The sequence below is a fragment of the Periplaneta americana genome, chromosome 3 (assembly GCF_040183065.1).
Source record: "Periplaneta americana isolate PAMFEO1 chromosome 3, P.americana_PAMFEO1_priV1, whole genome shotgun sequence".
Lineage (NCBI taxonomy): Eukaryota > Metazoa > Arthropoda > Insecta > Blattodea > Blattidae > Periplaneta > Periplaneta americana.
Genome location: NC_091119.1, coordinates 63,865,932 through 63,886,128, shown reverse-complemented (window position 1 = coordinate 63,886,128; position 20,197 = coordinate 63,865,932). Strand labels below are relative to the sequence as shown.

Below are 20,197 nucleotides of genomic sequence, written 5' to 3'. Positions count from 1 at the left end.
TCTTCATATAAGCCCGCCATCGGTCCCTATCCTGAGCAAGATTAATCCAGTCTCTACCATCATATCCCACCTCTCTCAAAATCCATTTTAATATTATCTTCCCATCTACGTCTCGGCCTCTCCAAAGGTCTCTTTCCCTCCGCCTTCCCAACTAACACATTATATGCATTTCTGGATTCGTCCATACGTGCTACATGCCCAGCCTATCTCAAACGTCTGATTTTAATGTTCCTAATTATGTCAGGTGAAGAATACAATGCGTGCAGTTTTGCGTTGTGTAACTTTATCCCTCTTATCCCCAAACATTTTCCTAAGCACCTTATTCTCAAACACCCTTAGCCTCTGTTCCTCTCTCAAAGTGAGAGTCTATGTTTTACAACCATACAGAACAACCGGTAATATAACTGTTTTATAAATTCTAACTTCAGCATTTTTAAGAGCAGACTGGATGACAAAAGCTTCTTAACCGAATAATAACGCGCATTTCCCATATCTATTCTGCATTTAATTTCCTCCCGAGTATATATTATATTTGTTACTACTACTCCAAGACATTCCTATTTGAATTTTTCACCTCTTCAAAGGATAAATTTCCAATTTTTATATTTTCACTTGTCTTTTCGGGACTTACTTCCAAACCTATCTCTTTACTTCCTTCAAGTAAAATTCCCGTGTCTTCCCTAATAGTTTATGGATTTTCTCCTAACATATTCACATCATCCGCAACAACAAGCAGCTTATGTAACCTGTTTAATTCCAAAGCCTCTCTGTTATCCTGGACTTTCCTAATGGCATACGAGTATTCTAGAGTAAAGCTGAAAAGTAAAGGTAATAGTGCATCTCCTTGTCTTAGCCCGCAGTGAATTGGAAAAGCATCAGACAGAACTGGCCTATACGGTCTCTGCTGTATGTTTCACTGAGACACATTTTAATTAATCGAACTAGTTTCTTGGAAATACCAAATTAAATAAGCATATTATATAAAACTTCTCTCTCAACCGAGTATTATGTATTTTTCAAATATCTTGGAGCAATAGTAACAAATATAAATGATAAGCCTAAAACCACACTGATGATCCCCAATAATTTCATCTACATATAGAGTTAATCTTCTCATAAGAATATTGGACAAAATTTTATACGACGTCAACAAAAGTGATATTCCTCGAAAGTTGCTACAATTAGCCTTGTCCCCCTTCTTAAAGATAGGTACAATCATGGACTCCTTCCATTGTTCTGGTACAATTTCCTTTTCCCAAATAGCAGGTACAAGCTTATAAATTTCGCTAGATAATGCGCTTCCACCCTCTTGTATTAATTCTGCTGGAATTTGATCGATATCTGGAGACTTGTGCTTTTTGAGCTTTTCTATCGCAATTTTGACTTCAGAAAATGCGGGTTCTTAGCCGATGCAAATAGGTACCTCCTTTACATAAAGAAATTTTATTTTAAAACGGCGCAAATTTTGCTTCTAGTCGATAAATGCCACGAAATATTTTATGAATAAGTTAAAAGTCTGGAAGGCTCAACTCGAAAATATAGATTTGTATTGTTCTCCACATTTGAAATCTGTCTTCAATAATAGTATCCATTCTTAAGTACAAGAGATGCGAAAGCATTTAATCTGAGTTTCAAATAAGATTTAGTGATGTACTGTCATTGGACATGGAACTTTGTATTTTTGTAATCCATTTTCTGTCAGTCCAGAAGTAACCTCCCATGATTTAAAATAAAATTAGAGATTATAGAATTTCAGAATAATGCCTTTCTACGAATCTACGGAAAGTCGGGGATTGAATTTTATAAAATGTTAAATAATAATTCCCAAATCTGCGCAGTTTCTGTGTACATTTGGTAACAATGTTCGGTGCAACATATGTGTTTTACACTTATGAATATTGTTAAAAAGCAAAGACAGGTCTATAATAAAGTGACTATAATCTTCTACAATTAGGTTGGATGTGTCTACAATACAGGTATCAATAAACTAGTGTTTAGAAACGCTTAGTTGTTATTTCGATGACTCAGAACGAGATTGTTACAACTCAAAAATAGAGATTTTTCAGTAGAGCCATTTAAAGTTTTCCATTGCAGATGGTAAAACAGAGAATCATGGCACAACAATGAAAATTGGTATATATAATCATTATTGTTATAGAAGTTTATTAAAATATTAATTTTGTCGGTATTTGCTTTATGTAACTTGTATGTGACATTTGTTGAGTTGTAACAGTTTCGCATTAAAATATTGTGACAAAATTTCTCAGATATAACAGTATTCCATAATATATTATGACTTGCAACAGGTTTTTCTTTACATCACTGTGTAATAAATTTAGATAATACAATGGAGATATATGCCATATGTAGATATAGAAACACAAAATGATATTGGTTGATATCGGGATGACTACGACAATAAAAGAAACACTACATCTTGATTACACAACTTTTAACACTATATCACTTCGGAATATATATTATATGCCTTTCTCGTGTTAAATTTTAACACGATAAAGACATATAATACATATTCCGAAAAGAAATAAATTACACCAACCAGGATGACTACAATAATAATAATAAGAAATAAATTGCATCATGTAGCCTACTTGCCTCTTGAGTGATGCCTTATTGGTGTAACTTAGACCTACGAGGTTCAAACCTGTCTTCGGACAGTCAACTAAACATCAACATGTAGTGAGAAAAAACGTGTTTTGGTTGTTATTCAAATGTAGCATTATTTTCTTCAACACCATTGGAAACTTTCAAACTTTTACACAGATCAAGCCAATTTTCCCCCTCACATCTATCCCTGGAGGCGAAGAAAATACTGGCTTTGGTATTGCTAGAGAAGACTTGCGCTTCCGTATTTGCCGACTACTTATTTTTTCGAAATCATCTTGTTCACAGAAGTGCTCATAGAAGATGGAGAAAGGATCCTGTTTTCTGACCTGTACGACCTTCATAGTAGACTAGTTTATATTATAACCATTTTTATTTCTGGAAAAATTATTTCCCATTATTTTGTTGTATTAAGTCTTTCAAATATAAGATATCAGGTGTATCTAGTTCATTGACTTTGTATATATTGCTTTTTTTCTTGGGCAATTTCAGTATTGGTACCCATTCCGTTAGCAGTAATATAGGTCCTTCTTTAAGAACTCTTTTTTCCATCCGTTCAATAGTAGAATGCATAGAGTCATTCTCATTCTAGGTATGACTTGTGACCAAAAAAATATATATGTATGACATAAACACAGGTTAGCTACGCAGTACAGTAATGAGGCAATGAATTTGTTCTTGTTTTTCCCAACACAATTGTCTGAAAACATAATTACCTAGTTTGTTACTGTGTTGGGCAAAGATATAAGAAATTATAGAGGCATGTGTCAATATCATTTGAACCTCTTTTGACCAAGCCCTCATGCCAAAAATAGCAATGGCCCTGGCTGTTTGCGATGTCATATATTGTGAGATTGTAACGGGACAGTTTTCTTTTATAATATTGAGGGGAACACTCACCACAAGGTGAAGGAAGAACTGCCTGAAGATCAAAGCAGCACACAACTTTGTTTGGATCCTGTTTTCTGATTCAATATCTTTAGTCTTTGTAGCCATTCATGTTGCTTTTTCTTTTATATGTCTATTATAACTTTCTTGTAGTTAATTTCTCAGTTTCTGTATTATTCTTACACGCAGTATATACACAACACTAATCTTTCTTAGGGATATAAAATAAAATATTAAGTGAATTAAATACTGATGTATAACAACATCCACGATGATTAATGTTTCAATACTACGTCGATGGTGAAGACAAAATTAATTACAATATTGTTTTTAAATAATGCAGCCAACATTATACTATCATTATTGTATGAACTTATCAGATGAACCAAATCTAAACTCGAAGCATGGATATTTTCAATGCAGAAGTGTTATAAGTCAAAATGGAACATTGCTTTTAGCAACAATTGCAATTGAGAAAGGAAAACTGTTACAACGCAAAATATAACACTTTCCAATTGAAAAAAAAAAGACTAAATAGCATAACTTTAAAACTGTTATATGTGTATTTATATCCCATTAGGAATTTTTTAGAGTTGTAACACTTTGATATGGCATAGTTCTTAATTCAAGTGTTCAAATGATGGTAATAACTCAAAAAGTTATTTTTTTTAGTTGTAACAGTCTCGTTCTGAGCCATCGATTTGTACACTGGCAGAAATATTATGTATGTTTCAAATAAAACTAATTTCCTGGAATAACGCACGCTTATTCTATAAAATAGCCAGTTCATCACTGGAGAACTGTTGGTACTATGACGTAAGGATTACTCCTAGAGCACTTTTTATATAGAATTATAGAATATAGAATGCTTTAATTACTCCACTAATACACCTTGACTTATGGAAGACGTGCGGCAAGTTACCACTGCAGACTTTAGGCCTATGGAGAAGAAAGCATCCCCTTCAACGGCATGCCTGCCCTATGGTCTTCCTAAAAAGTCTTGTCCTCCCCCAATTAAAACTTCAATAAAACTGAGCTTCAATAATATCAGAAAAAGGGAAAGGCGAACCATGCAGCGTAAAAAATAAAACATGGAAAGATGAAAAACATTGATGTATAAATGAAATTAATTAAGTAGTTCTTTTCTGAACATCACTGTTTAACAGAAAGTCTATACGGGATGAACCGTAAGTAATGTCATTAATTTCATGGGATTATTACTTTATATATTTCAAACAAAAAAGTTTAATACAATTTTGCTCATTTCCAATTCATTTTTGATATGGTCAGCTAAGCCCAATACTAATGTTGTTATATATCAAAATGTTAAATATTTCAATCTTATGGCTTAACGCAAAATATAAAACAAATTAACTCAGTGTTTTATATATTTACATTTGTTGTATTATTCTACAAACGTTTTCACCTTCCTAGGGGCATCATCAGGTACAATGGTGTTTACAACATCAAATATCTAAAATCAATTATAAAAGAATATGACCACATGTTCAAAGTAATGCATCATAGTAGAGTAATATGTGTAGAATATCAAGCATTGTGTACAATTGAACAAAATGTTAAAATGAACATACAAATTATACATCAAGACAAAACCAGGTCAAAATATTAAAATCACAGGGTTAAATGGCTCTTAATTGTGTGTTATGTTCATAGCGCAAAGAATGTAATATGTTTAATTATAATTTAGTGCTAAACAAGATCTATAAAAGTTGTGTCATAATACGAGTATAATATTAATATACTATCGCAGAGAACTGTTAACTATCTCATTTTTTTGGACACATTGTGCTTTACAGCAAGTGAACTTTCATTAATAAAATTACATTTAGAGAACATATTATGCGTAAGCGTGTGCATTAATATGTCATTATAGGTTGTACAATAATAGTATGTTATATGGTTAGTTATAATGCAGACATATCAATAAATGTTGAGTCATAAATAATCTGAAGTCAAATGTTGTAGTTGGCTTGCTGATGGGGCAATTAAGATGTTTTTAATATTCATGTAATAACCATCGTATGCTCAACTTTATCTGTAACAAATATTTACTATTGTAATAGATGAATTGGATAAAGATATTGGATTAAAATTCCATGTAAAGTAATATGTTATATCTACTTACATATTGACATTCGGGAGTGAGATGTAGCTATCTGTAGTATATCACGATACAAATGTATCATTGAATGTTGAGTTGAAAACTGAAGTTAAATGCTGTAATTATTGTGCCAGTTGGGATAAATGAGGTGTTCTCAGTATTCATGTAATATTATATTTTGCGTTAAGCCATAATATTGAAAGATTTAACATAGTGATTTATTTTTTTCATTGAGTTATTTTACGACGCTGTATCAACATCTCAGGTTATTTAGCGTCTGAATGAAATGAAGGTGATAATGCCGGTGAAATGAATCCAGGGTCCAGCACCGAAAGTTACCCAGCATTTGCTCGTATTCGGTTGAGGGAAAACCCCGAAAAAACCTCAACCAGGTAACTTGCCCCAACCGTGATTCGAACCTGGGCCACCTGGTTTCGCTAATATATTGATATATAATATAATTTTGCTCGTTTTTGCTTCCTTTTCGAGATAAAAATGGTTTTATATGAAACATTTCATAGCGTGTTTTGATAAAACCATTGATTTAATTGTCAATATGGCCAGTCCATTTAAGAGAGCAGTGTATTATGATAATAAATGAATGAAAGAATTTCAGTTTTGTCCTTTAAATATTCAGAAATTTGATCCGAACAAATGTGAGTGTAAAATTCATTTGTAGAAGGAATTACAGACAAACAAACAAACATCTGCAAGAAGAAAGAAGGAGCCTAAATAAAGATCATGTTCTACAGTGCAAAGTATTCGACCTGGTAACCTGTTAAGTAAGACTCGTATTCCGAATTGATGCACCTTTCCTTTTCATCTTACTCACTAGCTAGACACTGAAGCATGCAGTGTTGCCAACTTGATTATTTTCCGATTAAATCTGTTTTTAATGACAATTTAACTGGAAAAATAGCCATTTAGTCGCTAATGGGAATTTCAATCTTTTTAAATTACTGTATGGTTCAAATCTATTTTGTATGTGTGTGTGTTTGTTTTTGGTGTGATATTAGGCTTAATTATCGTGATGTCAGTGACACAAATCCATTAGAGAGACCCAATTAATAATGTCGAGGTTGAGTCTTCCTTAGTCGAATTCAGAAGTGGAAAGAAATTATTTTTAGTCAGTTAAATAACAGTAAAACAAAATCTAGAAACAGAATGAGTAAAGATGTGGTGAATACAATTTTTGAAATCCGTAATGTGCTATGCAAAAGGAAATCAGAGCCCTACGGATCAACCTGTGGAAGTTACTAAAAAGTAATGACTAATGATATAAATGGTGACTTGCTGACGACTGATTTTTAGGTGAACTAACATAATAATATTACTTATTAACTTACAAATTGCTTTTAAGGAACCCGTAGGTTCATTGCCGCCCTCACATAAGCCCGTCATCGGTTCCTATACTGTGCAAGATTAATCCAGTCTCTATCATCATATCCCACCTCCCTCAAATCCATTTTAACATTATCCTCCCATCTACGTCTCAGCCTCCTCAAAGGTCTTTTTCCCTCCAGCCTCCCAACTAACACTCTAATTGCATTTCTGTATTCGCCCATACGTGCTACATGCCTGCCCATCTCAAACGTCTGGATTTATTGTTCCTAATTATGTTGGGTGAAGAATACAATGCGTGCAGTTCTGCGTTGTGTAATTTTCTCCATTCTCCTGTAACTTCATCCCTCTTAGCATCAAATATTTTCCTAAGAACCTTATTCTCAAACACTCTTAATCTCTGTACGTCTCTCAGAGTGAGAGTCCAAGTTTCACAACCATATAGAACAACCGGTAATATAACTGTTTCATAAATTCTAACTTCATGATTTTTTGACAGCAGACTAGACGACAAAAACTTCTCAACCGAATAATAACAGGGATTTCCCATATTTATTCTGCGTTTAATTTCCTTCCGAGTGTCATTTATATTTGTTACTGTTACTCCAAGATATTTGAATTTTTCCACCTCTTCGAAGGATAATTATCCAATTTTTATATTTCCATTTCGTACAATATTTTTATATATATATATATATATATATATATATATATATATATATATATTCAATTATTTAATGTTTATTGTTATTTGGATAATAACTACGGAAAATTCATTCTAAGTGTTTAGCGCATGATTTTAGTTGGACACTGTACTACTGTTGACAACACTGGAAGCATGCACCATCAGCTCAATTGGTGATCTGATCAGTGATCACGCTGGCTATGCCTGCTTAGCACTAGCAGCCAAGTGTCTCTCTCCATTCATGGTGCAGTGAAGTGGTGCTTATTTACGTATTTACTAACAGATGTCATACTCAGGATTGGTGAGATTATGTGGAGGTAGTGGAATGAAGATATACTGTATAACCACAACACGGAATAAATGCCACAGGCATAGCACAGAGGTACGAAGATAGTCTTATGATCCGAGGTTGCGCTCGGGTATGGGTTCGAATCTCATTTGGACTGATCACTTGGTTGGGTTTTTTCTGAGGTTCTTTCCCCAACTATAGGACGAATGTCACGTAATCACATGGCGAATATTCGGCATCATCTCGCCAAATACCATTTGGCTATCACCAATTCCATTAGCGTAACCTGGTAGTTATAAAGCGTCGTAAAATAACCTACTAAACAAACAACAAAGACTGACCTAATTGAGGAGAAAATAATGAACTGTTTGACAGAAGTGTGTAGATTTGACTTTTTCCATTCCTCGTGATGAAAAAAAAACCACGTCTGGAAGATTTGCTCTATCTTCGCCTTCAACATATCAAGAAATGAATGTGGAGAGCAGAGGTGTCTTGGTAATTTTCCTCTTGGCCATACGCCCCACCTCTTGTTTTGTCCCTTGAAATATATTTTATTCTCCTCTCTCTACCTCTCCGACTATCATTTAATGATTTTTTTAATGTTAAAGAAGTAAAGAAATTGTTTTGTTTTATATTCAATTGTACAACAAGCTTGATTTAAAGAATACACCATGTAGCCCCACCGTAGATGCACACTTGTCTCGATGAATCTTGGAGTGTGTATTTGCAGCACTTCTTGTTTTTCAACCATTATTTTATATAATTCTGGATTCCAGTGCTGCAGAGGTAAACAATTTTTGTTTATGAACATCTAACAAAATACATTAGGAACACCAAGAGATGATCTACCATCTGTACAGATCTGCGCATACAAAACTTAGGCACCTATATGCCGTATAGCTCCGCACAGACAAAATTGTCTTTTCCTCATACAATTAATAAAAAAAATTGTAGGTTCCCATACGATATATGACCCCGTATGGCCTCCCATGACAGCACTGGTAGACGGGCTCCTACTTGTTTGGGCCGTTACAAACGGCTAATCTGTTTGACTAACCAAAGAAAGTCCCCCGTCTTGTCTTCGGTCGTATTGATTCTCTCTTCCACCGCTAGATGGCAGCACTCGTCCTTTTCCCTTGTTACACACTTGGTTTTTGTAAACGAGTGCATTGTTGTTCAATAATTGTGTGACTTTTCCCCCAGGTTTTTTCCAACTGTAAATCGAATGTGAGGTAATCCCATGAATAATCCCTCGGCCTCATCTCGCCAAATATCATTCCGCTATCACAATTCCCGACCAAGAGCCACTTAGAGAACTAGTAGGCTATCTACGATGAGGCGAAGAGGATTGGAAGATCATGGAATGAAGTGAAAACAATTGCAGGAAATCGTGTCCGGTAGAAAAAGCACTTACAGAGTAATGCACGGTAGCCCACAGCTAAGCACTGAAAGTCCGCACACGTCAGCAGCCCAGCCCACCCAAGACCAACACTGCTCGACGCGGTCGCACTGGGCTTCGAAGCCCACCGTAGCTCACTGCACTACTCAGCACTGCACTGACATCAACCAACCAATTGGTTGCATTCTACAGGTTTTCCGCTTGCGCGCATTGGTTGTGCTTTCGCTTAGCGTGTGGCATGAGCATACAGTTCCCCATATACCGGACAATATACAAAATTAAATTATTTTCCACTGCTGTCGAACACAGATTTTAAAACTGTCCCAATGGTACTTGTTAAATTTCCGTCCGACTCTGTTGTTTTAAACTGTCTAGCAGCGATTTTATCCTTCACTACTTTTTCTCTAGGGACTGTATTTTAGAATGTGTGCTTCCACGCCGGTGTCTGTGATGAAAGTTTTCCGGGCTGAGATGTCGTGCTCTACCAGTCTACCAGTAGGCCACGGCATCTCAGCCCGGAAAACATTAATCACAGAGACTGTATTTTCTTTGCGATGCACAATTATTTGGACTCACCTTGAAAAACAGAAATAAAAAACTAAAACAAAAACGTTTGAAACAGTAGCTGATCGTTGATTGAACTGCACACGCAAGCACAAGCCCGCGCAAACTCAATTAATAAGTAACTGATAGAAAAGGAGTCTTCGGCTCGATGTAGTGCTGCTCATCGTAGTGACTACTACCGCGGAGGAATCGGAGATTACGAATAAACCTCTCCACCGGTGATCTCCGGTACTATCGTAGGAGGAACAGGGAACATACTGAGGGATGCGGTGGTTCGGAGCGAAGCGAAGTTAGAGGACGTAGAGCTCAAGGACGACCGGCGCGTACGGACTGAGGGTAGCTGTGAGTGGAATAAAATGGCACCAAATCGTATATCCGTCTCATGGAAATTCTTTAATTTAGTTGAAGATAATAATAAAGTCACACGCTGTGAACTTTGTGGGCGAATTAACTCTAAGGGTGGTGGTACTTCGAATTTGTTAGACCATTTGAAGCGATCGCACAATAGCGAACTTGAAGAAAGTAAGTAAATTTTAACTGTTCAAAACACTTTTGAACTCTTTTAAAAAGCGTGTTTTCTTTGATTTATATATAAAAGTTCTAATAAATAATTTCGTGGTTTTGTGCAGACAGAGTAACATTGCGAATGAAAAACTGAGAAAAGCAGAATAATTTCAGCAAAAAATGGCCCTCTAAGATTGATCCAGCATATTGTTACGAGATGAAACTCCGAACTTCAGTGATGAGCCGCTTACTTGAAATGAAATAGGAGCTGGTGATTATGTTGCCAGAAAAGCCAAACGTTCCTAGGACGCTAACAGGTCCGTATTTGGAAATCTCTATGGCATGGACCAGGTTAGATAGATTCTCTGAGTAGGTCTAAATTTTAAAATGTAGGTATGTAAGTGCTTAGGCTAACATTAAGAGCCGCGGTTGTGGTACTCGTACTTGCTGTCAAAAATAAATTATTATCATTCAGATACACATTAACGGTTAATTAATGATATGCCTATCATCGTTTTCGTAGTTTTAAGATTACGCAAAACATTTTATACGACTTTTTTAACTGCTTTAGTGCTATTATACCAAAGGTCCACAGTCTAGAAAAAAAGTCTTGAAATTTCTATAAAACGTAACTTTCGAGGCAATAAAAATCATACATAACTTATATGGAATATTTAAAAGGCAACTTGAGTTATTAGATTAAAATATTGAGTTTCATTCTGAAACTAAAGAAACGTGTGGTAATAATATAATTACAATTATCCTTAAGTTGATATCCGCTTATATTTTTTTATTACAGAGGAAGAGTGACGCGTTTTAGAAGAGACAGTTCTAATACTGACACCCTTTAACACAATGATCATAATTCTGTCTGGTGAAGAATTTTAATAAATTATTTTGGACAGTAAACTTTAACCCAATGATACCACACGTTTCTTTTGTTCCATTCTGTAACTCCCTTAACATATTTTACGTTAAACTAAGCCGATTAGAATAATAATTGACAAAAACTGTTTGTGAATAAACGAGTGTTTCCAGGAAAATTACAAATGTTTACATTAGCTACTGAAAAGCTTTACTTCTGTGTTAGTTTTCAGTTAATTTTAATGTTATTAATTTGATCAATGACCTATTACTAATACGCCTTTCCACATATACTATGAATTTCAAAACTAGAAAAAAAAAAAATCTGTCAGCTAACATAGTACTTCAAGTAAAACAAGAAAAAAAGATGAGCCGAAGAAAGAGAGAGAGAGAGGTAAATAAAAAAATAGAACATAAACAACAAAAAATTACACACTTATTTTAAAAGACACGCGGACGTCAGCGGACTCCAATCACTACCTGATCCGATTAAAGGAATGCTCAGCGGAAAATGTATGTCTGCGCCACAGCACATATACAACCTGCGCGGCATCAATCGGAGGTAACCGGAGATCTCCGATTGAAAGCTCACAAACAACCGCTCCGGAGAGAAACCTAATCATATAAGCAGCACTAGCTCGATGCCTTGATATCAGCCCACCGCACAAAACCGCTACGCAAGCAGACCGCTTGCCGGGCGCCAGGGTATTTTTCTGATTTTATTATCGTCAAATTTTGAATTTATAAGAAGTCATATTTTATTCGTATTGAAACAATTTCATAGTGGGGTCTACTCCACAGACGTAACAACCTCTTTATGTAGATTCGAATCTGTGTTTTTGTCTGACATTCCATAGGTATTCGTGTCGATATGGTAATAACTATGATGATTAGAGTCCGGATTTTTATGTGATACTAATCCTAAAAATATGTACAGTAATTATATAAATATGTAATTAAAAATCTCAGAAAATGTACTAAATACATAGGAGAGAACCAACAAATAAAGATAAATAAAAAGATAAATTTTATACAAATTACACATTTATATATGTCACGATATACTTTTTGGTACAATTCTAAAGTTAATTAGGGCATGAAGCATAAAGTGGCACAATATATTTCTCCATATTTTCAAAAATTAAGTATCGTCGGCGATCGGACAGAATGTTTTTATGCACCATAAACGATCTCTCAACATGAGATTACTGGTACATATTTAACAAATGGATGTAGCTGACAGCAATGTATTCTGGAGGACTCGGCATTTCTCAGCTGAGGATCAGGTTCAGGCGATGGAGTGATATGAGGTTGTCACATAGTGAGATCTGTCAGTCACCTAGGTTCTTTTTCAGAACACAGTTCACGATGGCAGGATCAGCAGGGAAATACCAGATTATACTTGAATGGTTGTCTGCTTGTCCTGAATGTTGATTGTTGAAATATGTATCCATGTAAAAAAAAAAAGGTGAAGGTATCCCCGTAACATGCTATGAAGGCATTTGGGGGGCATGGAGGTAGAGCCTCATGCTTTCCATGACTTCGGCACTAGAATGAGGTGGTGTGGTCGGCACCACGCTCTGACCGCCTTTTACCTCCGGGAAAGACCCGGAGGCTGAGTGAACCTCGGGGCCGTTCTGAAAGTTTGGCAACGAGAAAAAATCCTGTCACCACCTGGGATCTCAACCCCGGATCTTCCAGTCCGTAGCCAGCTGCCCTACCAACTGAGCTACTCGGCCGCCATGTATCCATGTACTTGAGTTTAAAATTGTATAATTCTGTTTACAATTTTGCTTTAGTAAACGCTGAACTATAAAAAAATACAATCTTAGCAATTAACTTCATATATAAATACACACAATTCCTCTATTTACACATTAAAGAACATTTCGAGTACAGACACGGTTAAATAATCAATTTATGTAGCACACTGTATTAATTTCCGGATTATATATGTATTTTTGTCTTTTACATATTAAAAGTCTAGAATTGCGTGTCTACGTGAAGAGGTTGGTGCAATGCTACTAGTTAACTTTAATTTCAGCTCGCTATTTGTAGCAGTAGTTGTATTACTGCGTTAAGTCTTTTTTTCCAAAGAAACCGAAGAGCCTTGCTTATCTAGTACCACAGTCAACTATATACAGTCACGAAGCTTGGGATGATTTTTTGCATTTCTCGCGATAGTTGCTAACCGCTTGGAGCGCTGTGACTACTAGGAACAATAGACTGTGCCACAGCCAACGTGATCTAATACAGGTCGTAAGGCAGACCATGTAACTCACTTAACCCGATCACAAAGGGCGGCGTTTCAACCATATAAATTGGTTGGAATGCATAAACAGTAACATATGTTTCTCTAAAACAATGATTATGAGACACTTCAGACATAATTTACTTGCGAGTTAAGATGTAATATTATTTATGGTGTGAAAATTACGTTGTTCGTATGTGTAATATCTGCCTTTATTTCGATTAAATATTGCGAAATTCTTGTACATTCATTTATGCACGATTCAATAATTTTCAATTGCACCGCACGGATATTTAGATATATTGAAATTATAAGTTATGTTTACTATACCAGTTGCCCCTTTCTGTCTAAATTTAGTGATCTCCAATGCCTTGCCATTCATATGAAAATTATAGGTTATGTTTACTATACAGGGTGTTTCAAAAATACGGGGCATAATTTCAGGTATGTATTTCCCACATGTAGACAATCAAAAATAGTTCATTACAACATGTGTCCGGAAATGCTTTATTTCCGAGTTATGGCCTTCACAACATTGAAATTCACCGGAACGTTTTTCTTTCTGCAGGTCGTTGCCGTCAAAGGAGACATTAAGAGGGCACTCTGACAGTTCATTCCGAGGCGAAGGTTACATTCAGTGTTGTGTAGGCGTTAGACTGTGCGACATGTATTCAAATCAAGAGCTGGCAGAGATACGGTACGGTAAGGCGGACGGCAATGCTGCGCTGGCTCGTCGTTTGTACCAGGAGAGGTACCCACAGCGACATGTCCAGATCGGAAGACATTTGTACGTCTCCATTACCGTCTGTGCGAGTATGGAAAATTTAACTCCCCTGGTTTTGGAAGGGGACGACCAAGATCTACAACTCCAGAAGTACAGGAGGAGATTCTGGAGGCTGTGAACATGACTCCTCTCAGCACACGAAGGGTAGCGTTGCAAGTCAATGTACTTCATACGACTGTCTGGAGACTGTTGAAAGAGTATCAATTGTATCCTTATCATTTGCAACGTGTACAGGCCCTGTCACCAGCAGATTACCCTACCCTGCACGAGTTAGGTTCTGTCAGTGGTTCTTGCAGCAGTGTGGTGTAAATCCGAACTTTCCTGCCTTAGTATTATTTACAGATGAAGCACAGTTCACACGAGATGGCATAACAAATTTCCACAATCAGCATGTATGGGCGTATGAAAACCCACGTGCAACTGTTCCATCTCATCACCAGGTGCGGTTCTCCCTCAACATGTGGGCCGGTATCATTGGCGATCGATTAGTTGAACCCCATGTACATGTAAACAGACTTACGGGGCAGGCGTACACAAACTTCCTGGAAAACACCATACCTCATGTTTTAGAAGACACTCCACTGATCAATCGTCAACACATTCACTTCTTGCATGATGGCGCTCCTGCACACTTCAGTCGTACGGCTCGCCGGTACTTGGATCGAAGGTTTCCTGATCGATGGATAGGTAGAGGTGGCCCAATTGCTTGGCCTCCACGCTCACCTGATCTGAACCCTCTCGATTTCTACTTGTGGGGCCATTTAAAATCATGGTTTATTCGTCTCCGGTGCCTGATTTGGAATCCCTTCGGAATCGAATTGTGGCATGTTCTGAGGACATACGCAATACTCCTGGAGTTTGGGATCGTGTTCGCAGGTCAATGAGACATCGATGTGAGGTCTGTTTTCAAGCAGGAGGTGGACATTTTGAACATCATCTGTAATGACAACGACCTGCGGAAAGAAAAACGTTCCGGTGAATTTCAATGTTGTGAAGGCCATAACTCGGAAATGAAGCATTTCCGGACACATGTTGTAATGAATTACTTTGATTGTCTACATGTGGGAAATACACACCTGAAATTATGCCCCGTATTTTTTAAACATCCTGTATTTAACTTATATTCCTAAATTCGCAATCATACATTATAATTAAGCATAATGTCATGTATGATACCCCGGACATTCAATTTGTCTGTATTTTAATACTACAATTGAATACTGAAATATTGTATTTATCTACTATTTAAGAGATGAGGTAACACAATTGTACGTACACTACTTTCATAGCAGTGGTATGGTAAATGTTTGTCTAAAATTAAAGAAGGTAGATGTGCTAAATTGAAATCACAATATAAATTCTTTTTTATTAAACCTCAAAATAGCTTCCATTCTTAACTTGAAATGTTGACGCGAACAGATTATGTTAACATGTAAAATTCTCTTCACATTAAAATAACACAGTTTTGTAATTATTTCTGCACCATATTATGCAACAAGAAGTAGACGGAACTTATGGACATATTACACTAAATAAAACTTAGCAATGATACGCAATAAAGTTATAATATAATATTTCACTGAACTCCATACACTGAAATAGAAAACCCGAACGAACATTACGGCCTGGTCTAGATCGAAAAAGCATTGACTGTGCCGTATTTCGCATTTTTGTGAAAAGCTGTGTAAACTGTGAAATGTTCGTTATCGGTTGTAATAAATGTAAATGGCTAAAATACAATAATTTGAATAATAATATGGGACAAGGAGACGTTTGTAGTACTATAAATTGTAAGAAAAATAGGTTAGAGTTATCCTTCTTCCGAAAGATCCAGGAAGGTGAGTTTATAGAATATAATATATAAACCTTATGTATTTTATATTTCAATAGTGGAAGGAAGGTGTTAATTTTTTTCAAAAGAACACGATATCGAAAGTACAATACATTTTATGGTCTGCTAGGGATATAGTCTTTGTGATGATGCGATAGTAGCGATCCTGGTGGTGAGCAACTATTATGGATGCATATTTCAACTGTCTATGTTTGCATATTTAGTAAGTATTAAGCTTCGTGACTGTATATCAGTAATGTCAGAGTTGTAAGCTCCAATACCGGTTGTGGAGCTAGATCGGAGCTTGAACTTGCTTATGTCTGTGGAAACACCGGAGCACGCAACCAGTCTAGTGGAGCGCTCCGCTCCGTTTAGTCCCTGTCTGACATCGCTTCTGTATATACTAGACTGTGCTAGTACTTACAGAAAGATGCCCAATTTGTCATCATCATAGATCTCAATTGCAATCGCCGAGATCCAATCAGAGTTTCCAGAAAGGAAAACCGAAGTAAAGTTGTGGAAACGATACGAATCCTGTTCTTTACAACTGTCATTTGGACTCGCCGAGATTTAAACCAGATACTCAGCAATAAAAGAAGAAAATATAAATCGTAATGAATACAGTCACTGTCCATGACAAATTCCATTCCATTGGGCGGGGATTTAGTCTAGTTCACTTGAGTGAAAAGTCAATGTTCTATTCCACAGCCGTTATTGTTCACAAATGAATTTCTCCTGTAATCGCCGTAATTTGAACCCGTCTGTGGAATGGAAAGACGATGTTCATGCTTTTCATGTAAGGACATTTGCTAAAACTTTTACATAATATAATTTCCCAATAATTATGAAGGACGAAAAGTTTCGATACAGATTACATGGATATTTGAGAAAATTCTGCTTCTCGAATGAAGAAATGAAGGTCCTTCGTGCGGTTGCTTCATATAGCTGACAGGACATACAAAGCATTTAATTAAAAGACATTTGGCATGGATGTGAATTTTATGTAAAATATGTAATTACAATGTATTTTGTGCGAAATATGTAAAAATATGTAGTATTAAAATTAAATAATTGATCTTAGTAACCTAATTCACGAACATGACTTTCAGACACATAGGCCTACATACTATGGGAAAAAAACGTAATTAGATAAAAATCCGTATTGTGATAATAACAGAAAGTTGCACTCGAGAGAGCATTAAGTTATGCACTGACACTTCACTGGTCGTTTGCGTATTAATTCATGGACTTTGTTCGTTTGGTGCACTTTTCCATGTGGTAACGTTCACATTTTTTATTACACAATTCATAGACACACGTTTCTCCCGGCTCGTGGTATTTCTTGATTGAATATACTTTGTGATGAAATCCATGTATGGCATATCGTGTGATGATGTATCGCTGCTCCTGATTCTCTTTCGTCCAGTTCCTGTCAATCATGGCGCGCGCCGGTTCCGTAGAACTCGAGGTCATTTTCCCTCCTTTTTTTTTTTCTTCTCTCTTCCATCTGCTTGTCGTATGCTGCGGTGGATGGCAAGTGCATTTTTAATCTGATGCCTTCGATGTAGAACGATTCTTTGGTCAGCTCGTATACTAGCCTTGATGGTGCATTCATTCCTACTCTTAGTATGCATTTCAAATATCGAGATTTTATTTTCTCAATTTTTTCTATCTGGTCATCTTTTCCCATATTAGATCTAAACCATACGTTACTATTGGAAATATTGAGGTATTGACCAGAATCACTGCTGTGTCTAGGGATAGTCTGTAAAGATCCGTACTGTAATGATGATGAATTTGCCGACGACGAAGAGTAAAAAAGATTACAAAAAAATTACAAAGATAAGGTGAAGACGGCAGGAAAGCTTAACTCTAGCCCTCCTGACACACACATACACACATCAGTCAGGTTCATTGCATCAGCTGGTGTTCGGAATTAAGAAAGGTAAAGTCAAGACACTTACTGCAGTCGGGAGGTTCGTCAGAGCCGTCATCGCAGTCTGGACTCGCATCGCACTTCCACCGCAGGGGAATGCAATTCCCATTCTCGCACCGGAACTGGTCCTGAGCGCATAGCTCTGCAAGGAACAAAGGCATCATGAAAACAGGTTCAGTGTATACTGTCAGCACTAGTATAATTTCCTCTCATATATTATGGAACAATTAAAGTAACCGATCTATAATGTTAAAATTTATCAAATAATTCTTGATCACATTCGTGCACTCTACGTGCTACATTCCATAACCTAGGGATCTAAGACATGCAATAGTAAACGCCATGCCGGGGCAGAAGAAGATATCAGAGGATAGATGACATTAAGCTATGTATGGATCATATGCGGAGACTAAGAGGAAGGCAGGAAATAGGACTAGAGAATACTGGTGAAAGATCTGCCCTTGGACAGAACACTATGAATGAATGAATGAATGTCGAACTTGAATCCAATATGCAAACACAATTTTACTGTCGAGACCTGAGAAAAGATTTGAAAAATCTTGACTATTAGAAATGATATTAATCAATGTAATGTAACGTAATACAGCAATAGTAGTAATAATTCTAGAATTTATTCAGCGTCGAAATTCAACATGGGCCAGAAATAAGCCACAACATTTTTCATAGAACCCTTTATCTGGGTACGAAGTTATTTTTTAATCTATCGCCAGGGTGCGAATTAAGATTTTTGTTGAGGGGGGGATAGAATCCTAGATAGAGAATACCACACATAAAATTATTATCCTCATTCGATACGGCTCAACGCTTGGTCGCACAGAGTTGCTTGTCTTACATCTTGATCATAGTAATAATTATACCCCTGAGTAGACTTAAGAGACAAGATGTGTAATTCCTAAGTTATTGATTGTTGCCAGCTTGCTGGTGATGATAATACATCAATATTATTTTCTTTGCTTACTTTATACTTTATAAAGTATATTCGTATTAAAACAATAAAATTATATTTTGTGAAGGAGGGATAGAAGTTACCCCTGGCAGGGATGTTAATATAAATTTATGAGAGGGGATAACTTTCCAATAGAAGGGGGAACCCCCCCCCCCTATCCCCCCGTTAATTCGCACCCTGTCTATCGTCCTCGGTCGGGTTTAAACCTGCGAATCTTGGGTGAAAAGGCTATCAGGGTAAACATTAGACCACCGAATTCGTAATTACTGTATAATTTCATTTATAATAAGAGGTCTAAAATAAAACAGCCCTAGTCACCTCTTCTATGAAACCTAGATTTCTTCAGATGTTAGCTTTGCTAAGGCAGAGTGATCTTTCACCGACAAGAAATAGCCCGCGTCCATGTCTTTATACATGTCTGTGACGTCATCATCTTTCGTTCCCATGTAACAATATCCCAAGTTTATCACTTCGGTCATTGTTATGTTGTCGGCAGTGCCAACGTGGGATCGTGTGTTGCTGCAAAGCCACTGGGTTGACAACTCAGAAAAATGGAAGACGCTCGCCAGCTGAACGAAGTTTCGAGTGAATCTGATAATGAAATTCGTCTGAAAACTGTGCGTTTTTTTTAAGCAAGACGTAAAGCGCTGCAGCAACCGTGCAGCAAATCAAAACACGCTTTACGAGTTTGCTGCACGATCTATCATGGCGGAATGCGTGTTTTGGTCTTTTGCAACATTTATTATCGTTAAAATCGTCTAATAATAATAATAATAATAATAATAATAATAATAATAATAATTCCATGTCATTATCATGGAAGTCGAAACTATTTAACATGTTCGGTTCTTTTAAGGTTAAATTTATTACTGCAGTAATAGAAGCCAATATTAATTGTCCACCATTTTGCAGTCAGCTGACCTAATTGCGTTTTTTTTTTCGACCCTCATTTTGCTGCAGCAAAGGCATGAAGCACTTACTGAAGCAGTTAAAAAAAACACACAGAAAAAGTGTTAAGCCTTCAGAATGGAGACAAAATAAGCATAAGATAAAAACTATGGACAAGAGCAAAACTATACCCAACAACTTCCACCAAGAACCATGCAGAACGAAATGTAAAGGACAGTATGCAGCTTTGAATACATAT

At 36.5% G+C, this 20,197-nt stretch overlaps 1 protein-coding gene across 2 annotated transcripts in view; it reads right to left on the bottom strand.

The window, feature by feature from the left end:
* Window positions 1-20,197, bottom strand: part of LRP1 (LDL receptor protein 1) — a 423,729-nt gene that overhangs the window by 269,525 nt on the left and 134,007 nt on the right. For both annotated transcript variants that reach the window (XM_069820634.1, XM_069820633.1), the window contains exon 2: window positions 18,112-18,225. In XM_069820634.1, the coding sequence (XP_069676735.1) occupies window positions 18,112-18,225 (114 nt within the window). The remainder of the gene's footprint in view (window positions 1-18,111; window positions 18,226-20,197) is intronic.